The following is a 13,077-nucleotide window of genomic DNA, read 5'->3' on the forward strand; positions in this document are numbered from 1 at the left end:
CAGTTGTGTTTTTTTTTTTTAATTGTGAAGGGAGGGTCCCTATTTATAGTGGTAGAATAAGAGTCTTTGATGGGCCTTACTGATGATGTGGCGCGATTTTATTGGCCCGATTTAAATTGTACAAGAGAGTTATCTACAAAAGTTTGTAATCTATTGCCCAAAAAAAAAAAATAAAAAAATAAAAAAAATAAATAAAAAAAATTGGCATGAGAAACAAATTATATTCAAAGTTAAAAATAAAAAAAAATTAAAAAAAAATAAAAAGAAAAGAAAATAAACAACCGCTGAATATTTTTCTGGTGCATAATTTAACAGGCTGAACATGCATATGTCACTGAGAGAGATGTCCCACCGACTTTTCCTCTTAAAATAAGCACAAATAATAGAAATAATAAAGGAAGTGAATAAAATAATAATTTATAAGAAAAAAGAATGTAAAGATAAACAGAAAGGGGACTTTCTTCCGATCTATACAAAATCTTCTACACGTTAGGAAAAAGGATGAGATATCATCACCCACTGCATCTATCTGCATGGCCTTGTCATCTATAATTATTTATTATATGATTAAAAAAAATATATAAATTAAAATATCATTAGCATCATTAAAATTAATTCAACCTTAATTACACTGCCTTTATCATTTTTACCGTAAATATTGTTTGCTTGCGTTCAGTGGCGAAACCAGAATTTTATTATTGGGGGAGCCGAATATGCATTAAAAAATAACGTAAATTGTTCCAACACTGGTGAATCTAAGATGTTACTGCACGATGGACTTAATTTTCTTAAGGTTCGGGGGCAGCGGCTCCGAAAAAAAAAATGGGTTTTTTTATCCATCACTTCCCAATGATCCCAATGATCCATCGTTCCAAATTGTTCCAACATCGGTGAATCTAAGATGTTGCTACACAATGGGCTTAATTTTCTTAAGGTTCTGGGCAGCGGGCCTGAAAAAAAAAATGCGTTTTTTTTATCCATCACTTCCCAATGATCCCAATGATCCCTTGTTCCAAGTCATAATACAACTTTTTTTATCCTACTTGTTAGATCCATTTATTATAGGAGGACAATACAAAGGAAAAATACTATACATACATATATAGTAGTAAAAAAAAAAAATTAAGGGGGGGCATGCCCCCCGCTCTACACTGACTTCTCCACTGCTTGCATTAAACATCAGTTAAACTCTTAGGATCGAATCCTGGCAGCCGCAGTGTGAGACTTTCAACTCCGATAAATATTGGTTCCTTGTGTGGTCCGCTATCCTACCGTTGAGTCACCATAATTTAACATAACTTCATCAAATACTTATCGGGGCAATGGATGAGGACCCTGTGGCGAGAAATTTTGTGTTTTGAACAAATACAAAATAAATAAATATTTATATTAATTAGTGTCCTTTTTTTAATAATTGTATATTAGTGTAGTTAATGTTACACCCAAGTACTTTCACAAAAGAAAAACAAGTGTTATACCGAAGTAAATGTATGCCTAGCTTAATATAGATACAAGATACTCACTAAATAAACAGTACTGAATAAAAAATAAATAAAAATCAAAAGTATTTGGCATGTTAATCATGTCATCTAGTGAAAATATAAAATAAAACAACACTTGGTTAATAATTATATTGAAGGGAAGTTTGAACAGATCTCACATTCAATTCGGTTTATTTTCGATTTTGGTTTCATATTTGTTCGAATCGGTTTGGCATAAAACCGATATATTTGGACTTTCATTATATTTATTTGAGAAAATTAACAAATAATAACAACCGAAAATTAACTAATAAAGAATACGTCACAACCTAAAATTAATTAATAAAAAAACATGTCACATGAAGGCGCTAAAAAAATAGAGGCACACTAGGGTAAGTATTTATACTATATATCCAAAAAAATCATTTTGTATAAATCTTTTCGGTAATTTTTTTATTCTTCACACTAACCGATATTTTTAATTTTTCTTTGTCTTAAAAAAATTACCATATATATGCGGTTTTAAGTTGGGACGGTACATATCGGCTCGGATTTTTCGGTTTTCGGTTCGGTGTTGATTTGCCAGTTTTTGTGCTCACCTAGAACAAATGGATCAAATATGTAATATGTGCAAACTTGAGAGATGAAAATTGTAACTCGGCTTTTGAAGAGCTTCCAACGTTTTTCGGACAAGAAACCTTCCTAAATATCCTCTTGATGAGCTTGATTTTTGCTTTAAAGAACTTTCAACTTCTGTACATTTACTGGACAATATATCCTCATAATCATCATCATCGTTTAAATAAGACCTTGACTTGACTATTACTTGAATTTCTTGGGATACGAAGTGTCTTGGGAACTGGATTTCTCAACAATGTTGTGATCAACATAGGAACGGCTTTCATCAGGATTGCGCATAACAATATCATAAGAAGGACTATCTTTGTGGCCCGTGGGACAAGTTTCTCCACAAGAATTAGTGATTTTCTGGGATCTATTGTAATGGTAGTGGGAATAGGTTTCTTCCATATCAATATCATTACATACTACTTTCTTGTATTCTTCCAATAGCATAGCAACGCATTGGTTCTTGGAAAGTAATCTGACATTTTAATGCGTTTGAAAAATATCGCATGTTCCAATAAACTATATTTGACACATTTATAAAAAAATATTCCCCAATCAAACGTCATAATATCTAAATTTCGTTGTGATGGAATACAAGTTTACTTGGTTGGTTTACGAATGAAATTCTGCTCTTATATATATAGTACTCCACCATCTTAATTGATGAGACACTTGACTTAATACTACGGTTGAGGGTGGTTCTATAGAACGTTTTAATCTAACTACATTCTAGAATGCAAGTATAATTCAGAATTTATAGGAAGCTCTTAGGATATTTTACAACTTGGGCGAAAAGTTCCTATTTACAAGTAATCTATTTTTGATCTTTCTTTTTGGACTAGTTTTCTCATTTTAAGTTTCAACCTTTTTGGCCAAATTTCTCATGGAGCTAATTTTGTCGAGAAATGAACATGTATGAAAGGACATGAGCCAAATATATACACAGATATTACTCGATTTTCAAAAATTACATGCAACTTATGTCAAAAACAAATTAATTATTAAATAGGGGCATTAAGATATAGGTTCCTGGTGACAAAATTTATTAGAACTAAATGACAAGCCTAACTAAACATTTGCTTCACATCATTTATAAATTTCATTCCAAAAATTTCCTTCACGGATAAAAAATGAAATCTACATCAAATAATATTTAAACTGCATTTATCATTATTAATTCGGCATTTAACATTTTTATTTTTGCATCTAGCATTTTTTTATTATTTTCTTTACGTAGAACACATTTGTCTTTTTCTTTTTTTTTTTATTCCATATTGTTTTCATTATTATAAAAATTTAATTATATCATTTTTACACTATTATTAAAAACATAAAGAAAAATCTTTTTTTTTTCTACATAATATTGAAAATTATAAAAAAAAAAATTGTTTTCGTTTTTTTATTCAATTTACATTTTTTTTTAAAAACTTTATCTGTTGTCGATATTGTAGTAGGCTATGAAATACTATGGTGTACTATGCTATACTATGATATACTACAATGTATTATGGTCTACTATGATTTATTGTTACAAACCCTAGAAGCAAAATAACTCCCAACGGTCGCCAAAACCTAGCTAGCAGCTGCCACCACTCGCAGCCACCTAACCCTAGCCACCATAGCCGCCTTTATTCACTATGAAACCCTAGATCTGCCACCCTCGCCGCCAATGACATAGCCACCGCCTCCGCTATTGCCATAACCATCCCCACATAACGGGCCACGACCATGTTCATTCGACTCACATAGTTGGACTCATCTCTTCCCAAAACCGATGCCGCCTCAGCTACCCACATTGTCGCCGTCTTCAGATCCACCACCACAATAGATCACCGCCACTCCGTTACCCACTCAGTCGTCTCTTTCAGATCCACCGCCACCACCTTCAGATTCGCAGCAGCCCACTCTGCCACCCCCGTTGCGTCTCCGAGCATAGGGGCACAAAATATTCGTGCCTGAACAAAAAAAAAAAACAAAAGGATAACTATATGGAGATCGGTCGAGAAAGAGAGAAATAAAGCAAGAGCGAGAGAGGGAGAGAAAAAGAGCGAGAAAGAAAGACATCGACAGAGGGGATGGGGCAGAGAAAAAGAAAGAGAGAAGAACAAAAAGATATAAATCTAGTACAAGAAACGTAAATATGTAGGTTAAAATAGTTAAGGTATAAGGGCAATATAGGGATAAGAAAATTAGGAATGTATGTCATATTAGGGGTATGAACGAGCCCATCTCGACTGTTTTGACCGGCTCGAGCTCGAGCTCGAGTCCATATTGCCGAGCTCGAGCTCGAGTCCATATTGTCGAGCTCGAGCTCATCGAGTTTTTTTTTTTTTTTGATCGAGCTCATTTAGGTTTCTTTTTAATTATTTAACTTTTATTAAAATCATTTATTTTTTTATTAAAAATTATTTATATTTAAATGAAAAAAAAATATAAATTAAATAATGAACTCTAGGTATATTTTTTTTAAATTTTTATATTATTATTATAATATTTTATATTATTATGAATTATCTAAGTAATATATAATTCTTTTTATTTAAATACTAGAAATATTTATTATCATAGACTATTTACTATGTTGATAATATATATATATATATATATATATATATATATATATATATATATATATATATATATATATATATATATATATATATATATACACACACACACACACACACACAAGGCAGCTCGCGAGCCGGCTCACGAGCTGTCGAACAACTAAAATTGGGCTAGAGCTCGAGCTCGTCCGAAGCTCAAACTCGTGAGCTCGAGCTCGAGCTCGAGCTCGAAAAACCCAAGTTCAAGTTCGAGTCGGCTCATCGAGTTTGCGAGCCGGCTCGGCTCGTTTACCACCCCTATGTCATATATTGTTTCAAACTACGGATTTAATTAAAAGATTGTATTTGGACTTGTCATTTAATTTAGTCCAAATTAGGTTTGCTTTAAGGGGCTCATATTAGTGGTGAGCAAGTCGGACCCATCAACCTGTTGAACCCGTCACACCCGGTAAAAACCGCCCCGCTAGGACCGGACTGATAGATCCATCTATAGGATTGGGTCTTGAAATTGACAAGATATGCGGGTTAAGGTCTAAGACGGGTTCAAAAAAATTTAATATACCCGTAAAACCCGTCCCGCCCCGCTATACAAAATGAAGTCGTTTTGTTTATATTATGTAGCATAATAAATTAATATTGTATTATACATTAATAATATATCTCTTACATGTCAAAACTTATATCTATAACGACGACATCGTCTCGTTTTGTCTATGATTATCTATTTTACTTTAAATCTTGTCTTATAAAAGTTTGAATTTAGTTACTCTTTTTTTGATTTATGGTTAAAACGTCTTAATATGATTTACTCGTGACGTTTATCATTGATGTTATTCATGTTTGTTTCAATTTAAAATTTTACTCTTGGTCATTCATTTTAATTTCAAAATAATTTTTCGTAAAACTTATAAATTATTAAAGAGAATAACTTTTTTAAATTTACGACAGGTCCGTGAAGGTTGGATTCTATTTAAAACCCGCAATAGACCCGTCTATTATAAACCCGTCGAAAACCCATAAGTTTAGTTCTTTAAAATGAAGAACTGTTGGTCGTTTACGGACAATGACAGATTTTGCTACGACCCGCGCGGGTTTACGACCGCCACACCCTAGCTCATAGCATGTTACCCCTATTAAATAAAGATCTATAACATGCAAAATACAGTGAAAGTATATAAATATTGTATAACAAAATTTATATATAATAAAGGAGAAGGGGAGGTCAATAACGTAATCTAAAACCATGGAGCAATAGTAAACGTGTTTTAATTTGTCATGAAATCATCGTTTTCAACCAAACAAATTTTGTGATGTAATTGTCCAACACGTTACTACATTTGAATTGACATGTTTGTTAGACTATATATAATATCCATTAAACACGCATACGACAGTTATTTATGGACAAACATGCCACCACCATTAAATATTGCATGTTCGTTTTGTAGTATATGCTTTAAGTGTGTACATATTTTCTTAACTACACATAATTTCATATATAATACATGTTAAGAATATAAATTTTCTTCTTTTTTTTAATTTTTTTTATATATGTGATAAATGTCGTTTAGTTTTAATAATATTGTTTTGACTTCAAACATGATTATAGCTGAATGGGTGATTGTAATTACCAAATTTACCTAACGGTATTAAATTTACTTACTGGATGAGAGGTTTTTTTCATAAGAAATAGATTGAAGGGTAATTGTAGTTACCAGAATAAAAGGGTTTTTTCGTAATTTGACCATAGCTCAAGGGGTGGCCGTAATCTGCCCATTTATTTGCCGTTTATATCTTTATCAAATGATGTTTGATTAAACCAAGTTGGTGCAATTCCAGCTTGTTGAACGTGTGTTTTGTGACACACCCCATGTGAGATTAGGATTTTTATCTTGCAACTCAATATATATATATATATATATATATATATATATATATATATATATATATATATATATATATATATATATATATATATATATATATATATATATAGGAGAACAACATTTGGAAGTTAATAAGAATTAGGACCGGCAATTGAGCCGGGCCTACCCGAAGCCTGATAGCTCGGCCCGATTTTATTTGAGCCGAGCCCCATTAATTGTGAGCCGGGCCGAGTTTGAGCCGTTTTATTAAACCCGATTAAACTATGAGCCGAGTCTGAGCTTACCATGGCTCGACCCGAATAAAGCCCGACTATACATATATATATATATATATATATATATATATATATATATATATATATATATATATATATATATATATATATATATATATATATTTGTTGTCCTTTTTTTTATTTTAGGTCTCAAGATTTTCGAAAAGAGTTAAGGACATTTAGAATTGCTTCTAGTTATTTTATTTTATGATTTTTTTTTTCATTTCGGCCTCGGATGCATTTTTTAGTATAATTAATTAAGGATTAAATATTTGCAATATTAAGTTTTATTTGTTTTAATGAACAGACTATGATTTTTTATTTATTTATTTATTTTTAAGCTTATTTTAATTTTCAATGAATAGTCTAGATTTTTCGCTTAGACTGCGAAGTTTTTTTTTTGTTTTTCTTTAATATGTCGACTGCAAAGTTGTAAAATATGTAATTTGTTTATTGCTCGATATAAGCCCGATATAAACCCGAAGCCCGAAAAAATGCGTGAGCCGAGTTTGAGCCTATAGGCATGAGGCCCGATGGTATTTGAGCTTGAGCCTATAATAATGAGGCCCGATGGTATATGAGCTTGAGCCGACCCAGGCTCGGCTCACACGGCCCGATTGCCAGCCCTAATAAGAATTAAGAATCAAACCTTTAGCCAGCTTAGTTACAGCAAATTCCTTCACACGCTTTTCTTTCTTTCTTTACATTTGGTCCACAACAATTAATTAATCTACTGGCCATATATTCTATTGTCAACCTTTTCTCTCCACTACAGCCTGGAATTATGCATTTCTACAAGGATAAATCAGTAATTTCATTTATCATATGCATTTTACTATATATAAATATAATTTAAAAAATCTATATTATCTGCATCTCAAGAGCCAGACAAGGCATTAAAACCTCCTCTTAATTGTCAAATCAACCAACATTATTATCCAACACTGAGTGTGTTGATTGTCTCCAAAATCGAAGTAGAAAATTATTCGGAGTATATAACGAATGCATACACGTGTATGGTAGCATATAAACGAGAGAAATCCAACTAGTGTAACATTAATAAAATCGTTGAAGCTACTGAAAACACAAGTGTTCGATATATTTCCTACATTGATCGTGTTTGACCGTTACTAATATTAGGCTCCAAATAAAACAATTCAATCAAACACAACAAACATCTCTATAAAAACTGAGGTTTTTGTTACAACTACAAAGATGACAAGTTCAAGTCAAAAAAGAAAAAAAAAAAAAAAAAAAAAAAAAAAATAAATAAATAAATTAAATACAATTTCCAACAACATTTCGTAAATTCAAAATAGACTCGACCGTGTGAGGACTTACCTTGCTCTAAAAGTCATCTACCATTTGTGGAACTAAAAGTCTCCGAAAATCCCGTAGGTCTCGAAGGGATGCTCGAATGCGACTGACTAAAAGACAAATCATCGAACATTCTAGAAGTTCCTTCATCCGCCTGCCATCTTCGAAGCGCTTGAGGAAGACTCATGTGCAAATCGATCCCACCATCATCTTCCTCGGGCTTCGAAGGCTTCCACTGCTCGACAAGCGGGCCCAACACATTAACCGCGTGGCCCATTTCGGGCCTTTGGAACGGCTCGCGGGCCGTGCAGTGACCTGCCAGCTCAGCAACCTTGCATATGCTCTCATAAGTTTCTTCGTCAGGATCGAGAAGCGAGTCGATGGACTTTCTAAGGTTGTCTTTGTTGATAAGGACTCTTCTGAACCATGTGACTAAATGGGACCGCTCATCTGGCATTGTTTCGTCGAGTGCTTTTCTACCCGTGATTATTTCCATTAGAACTACTCCGAATGCGTATACGTCAACTTTTGTTGTAACTCTTCCGGTGGCTGTTGACAGCAAAAATCGAAATTGTTTTTTAGATATATATACGAAAGAAAGAAATACATTGCGTAAATCGTCACATGAGAAATCTATTCCATTATTTTTATGGATAATTGATAACCCAATTGGTTCACTACAAGAAAAACATGGCATTAGTGACACCTTAATAAAGGCCAAAATATCAAAAGTAGTTATCACTAAATGCTTACATTAATACTAAATGCTTTACATTAATGGATAACATTTTGTATGTTATCACTAATAATTCATGTCATTAAATCTCTTTTATTGTTACTACATAGAATTAGTGATACCATTAGTCCAAAAATAGTACTCACTCTATCCTAAATTATTTGTCATTTTAGATTTTCAACGAAGCATTAATTGCATTATTTTCAATTTTACCCTTTATCAATCCTAATTAATTAATTGGGAAACAAAACAATTAATGTCAAGGATAATTTAGTGATTTTCTATATACTTTTACTATAATCTATACGCATTTATTGATTTTCTTAATGTGTGCTCGCGCAACAAACCAAAACGACATTTAAACTGAGACGAAGGGAGTAGTGACGAACATAGTGACAATACTTTTTGCCGATGAATGTAAAAATAAGTGTCGTTACTCAAAAAATTATTTCTTTAGTCACTATTCGCCTCGATAAAAAAATTAAAACTAAATTTCCATTCAAATTGAATATCCAACACCTAAAACGTAATTGCAGCTTCAAATTAGGACTCAATCTTACGACACTATAATGCATAAAAAAAAAAGTGGCAACGTTTGCAAATTCAACATGAAAAAAAGGGAGCAAGATAGCAAAAGACTCACCAGCATATTCCGGTGCAAGATAGCCGAACGTGCCAGCCAATTTAGTCTCGAGAGAGTACTTCCCATCGGGCGCATTCTTAACCAATCCAAAATCGGCAACCTTGGCTCTCATATCATCGGAAAGAAGTATATTCGAGGGCTTGAGATCTCTATGAATGAAACTCTGTTGCGCCAAACTGTGAAGATACTCGACTCCTCTCGCGACATCCAAAGCCACAGTCACCCTCTGTTTCCACGTAAGTGGCTGATAGCAAAGTTCCTCCCACTCGAACAAATGCTGCCCTAATGTTCCTTGTGGCATGTACTCGTAAACCAAGAGCCTCTCGTTCCCGTTAACACAATATCCGAGAAGTGCAACCAAATGCCTGTGCCTGACTTTCGTCAGAACCCCGATTTCCGCTTGGAACTCGTTCATCCCCTTTGTGCCCATCGCTCCGGATTCCATTCTCTTGACGGCTATTTTGGTACCGTCGTGCAGTTCGCCTTTGTACACGACCCCGAATCCTCCTCTTCCTAGAACATTCTTCGGGTTGAAATTGTCCGTCACTTGCCTGAGTACTTGTATGGATATGCTGACGTTACCACCTTCAAATGAAGAAATTGCTTCGCTGTAGTCCCCACTGCTCTGGCTCTGCAGCTCACTGTGGGACCCACCGAATCCATTCGTGCCGTTTGTGGAATTCGGTTTGACTAATTCTTTGCCATTCTCTGAACCCTGTACCCGCCCGAATCTCGTGTGCCGTTTCTTGATGTAGCATTTGTACGAAACGAACAAAAGAACTCCGACGAATACCAAAACTGCTATCACCACACCAGCAATCAGTGCAGGCGAACCCGACTTTTTCGACGATGCAGTGGAGCTTCTATTTGGGCCGCCAGGTGGTGCGCCCCCGCCACCTCCTCCACCGCTAGTGTCATTCTTGCCGAGCATTAAATTACCCGTGGAAGTAAACTTCACGGTGGAAGGAAAAACGGGAATAGGTCCGGACAAGTCGTTGTTCGACACGTCGAGAGTCTGGAGCTGGGTCAAAGCGGTCAATTCACTAGGAATGACACCGGTGAGGTGGTTATCGCTCAGCACCAAACTCCTCAGAGAAGCCAGATTCGCAAAGGCGGGCGAAATAGTACCGTAAAACCCCTGCCTCCCCATGGTCACAGACGTTACATTCTTCAACTGCGAATCGCAGTTGATAAATCTCCAATCGCCACTACAAGCGTTGTTCCCTTTCCAGGATTCGGCCAACGGCATCGGATAACCGAGTGCACCGGCAATATCAAGAAGCGTGCTCACCTGTGGATCGCACGGCCCGGGCGCATCTAAACAGAAGCTATTCGTAGTACCGATTGTCGTTTTAACTTTCGTCGGAAACTGCGGAAAAGGGCCTTGCAACTTATTGTTCTGCAGAGTGATGTTGAGAAGACTGGGCAAACTCATCAAAGATGGTGGTATCACACCGGTGAACCTATTGTCCCTCAGCTGTAAATCGAATAGATTCGTGCATTTCGATAAATCGGGAATACCGCCGGAGAACGAGTTCGCGTGTAGCCAAACCTGAGCCAACTGAGTCATGTTTGCTAAAACATCAATTGTGCCGGATAAGCCTTGCTGCTGATTGTTGAGCCATAGATTTTGAATCTCCGACCCGGAAAAGGATCCGGGTAGAGATCCGGTCAGATTATTGTACGACAATCTCAAGTTCTGCAAATTGGGGAAGGAGCCGAAAATATCGGGGATTGTTCCAGTGAGGCTGGCGTTGCTAGCGAAAAATCCGGCGAGATTCGCGCTGTCGGTTAGATAGGGAGGGATTTGCCACGGGGGTAGTTTGGTATTTTCACTGATACTGAAGGTCTGGAGATTCGTGAGCCCTAGGAGGAAGTTTTCAGGGAGGGAGGTGAAAGCGTTGTTGTCGAGATAGATTGCTTCCAGGGAAGTCATGTTCTGGAAAGAGGGTAGGGTTCCGGTGAGGGAGTTTTTCTGGACGGCGAGGGTTCGGAGCTGGGAGAGCTGGTTGATCTCCGGCGGGAGGGTGCCGGAGATGGCGGCGGAGTTCAGGTCGAGATCTACGACGGAGGAGGAGGAGTCGCAGGTGACGCCGGGCCACTTGCAGAAGCTGGTGGAGGAGGACCAGCCGGTGGGGGCGGAGGAGAGGGAGGAGAGGAGCTTTGACATGACGGCAGAGTCGTCGGCGGCGGAGAGGAGAAGGAAGCATAGGAATGAGAGGAGGCGGAGGAGGAAAGGGTGGTGGTGGTGAGTATGGGTGGCGGCCATTGCTGAATGTAAATTTTGGAGTGAGAAAATGTAGAGAGAGAAAATGAAAGTGTTTGATTGGTTTGGTTTGTGTGTTTTTGGGGTTGGGTTGTTTTTTTCTCTTTGTAGAGTGGAATGAATATTGTAAAGCGGTGAGGGCTTCTTTCTTTGTTTATGTTTATTTTATTTTATTTTGTATGTCTGCTTTAACTCCATAATTTGATCTTATTGTTGTATTCATTTGGAATTACCACAAGAATCTAAAGGCTTCGGCTATACACATATACAACCCCTAAATTGGCTAAACAAAAGATTTAATTTTCGTAATACAGTCAACCCATAAGTTACGATCGAGAAAAAATATAATTTAAACGAGATTATTAGTTTATCGAGATTCTAATGTAAATATGTAATATCTTCACACTAAAATAATTTGAATAAAACACTAAAGTGTGAAACCACTTCACACAAGACCCTTTCACCCAAGAAAATAAAGATCGCAAGATCACACCCTTTCTCAATGACGACATCAATTCAAGCAAGGTTCCAAATCGATAGTGTACACGATGTTGCATGTCTACGATTCTTGCGCAAACCATGTTTTTGAATGCCGGAAAAGTATGATATAAATAGTTTTTTCGGTGAAAAAATGAAACAAACAATTTGCGAAGATAAGAAAAGTATGTTTTTAAAATAGTTTTCCGGTGATAAAAAAAATAAAATAGACGATTTGCGAAGAAAACATAGTATGTTATTGAAATAGTTTGTAATCCCTATAAACATGGAACCTCAATTTATAAAAGAAGCTTAGATATTGTCTTTGAATCTAACTACTCTTAGAGTAGGTGTAGGTGACCAACAAGAAATTACGAGTCCCCTCTTGGGCAAGAGTGGACTCAAGCCCATCATCAATTGAACCTTTTTTACCGTATATTATGTTATTTATATATATATATATATATATATATATATATATATATATATATATATATATATATATATATATATATATATATATATATATATATATATATATATATATATATATATATATATATATATATATATATATATATCCCACAAAAAACCCATATTAATGCAAAAAAGTTCTAATTGTTTTTTCTTTTCTTTTATTTTCTTATTTTCAAAAAAAATTCTATTTTTGTAAAAAATTAACCCACCGTGTAACTAGATCTTGGACTCGTCAAAGCCAACAAGCCAAGTTGTGGTTGTGGTCTTTCCAATTTATACTTGTATTGACAATCTATTTCATATTAACGAAAGTTTATTTTTGACA

General features: G+C 35.4%; 1 protein-coding gene across 1 annotated transcript; it reads right to left on the reverse strand.

Annotated features, from left to right (window-relative positions):
- Window positions 1–7,997: 7,997 nt before the first annotated feature.
- Window positions 7,998–11,925, reverse strand: LOC105964536 (Leucine-rich repeat protein kinase family protein). The gene is made up of 2 exons (XM_012989043.2): window positions 9,533–11,925; window positions 7,998–8,702 (listed from the first exon to the last, which is right to left on the reverse strand). Exons 1-2 carry the CDS (start codon window positions 11,799–11,801, stop codon window positions 8,191–8,193), a joined length of 2,781 nt encoding a protein of 926 aa, XP_012844497.2. The 5' UTR covers window positions 11,802–11,925; the 3' UTR covers window positions 7,998–8,190.
- Window positions 11,926–13,077: the final 1,152 nt, after the last annotated feature.

Source organism: Erythranthe guttata, chromosome 7 (genome assembly GCF_056151865.1).
Source record: "Erythranthe guttata isolate IM_541 chromosome 7, IM_541, whole genome shotgun sequence".
Taxonomy (NCBI): domain Eukaryota; kingdom Viridiplantae; phylum Streptophyta; class Magnoliopsida; order Lamiales; family Phrymaceae; genus Erythranthe; species Erythranthe guttata.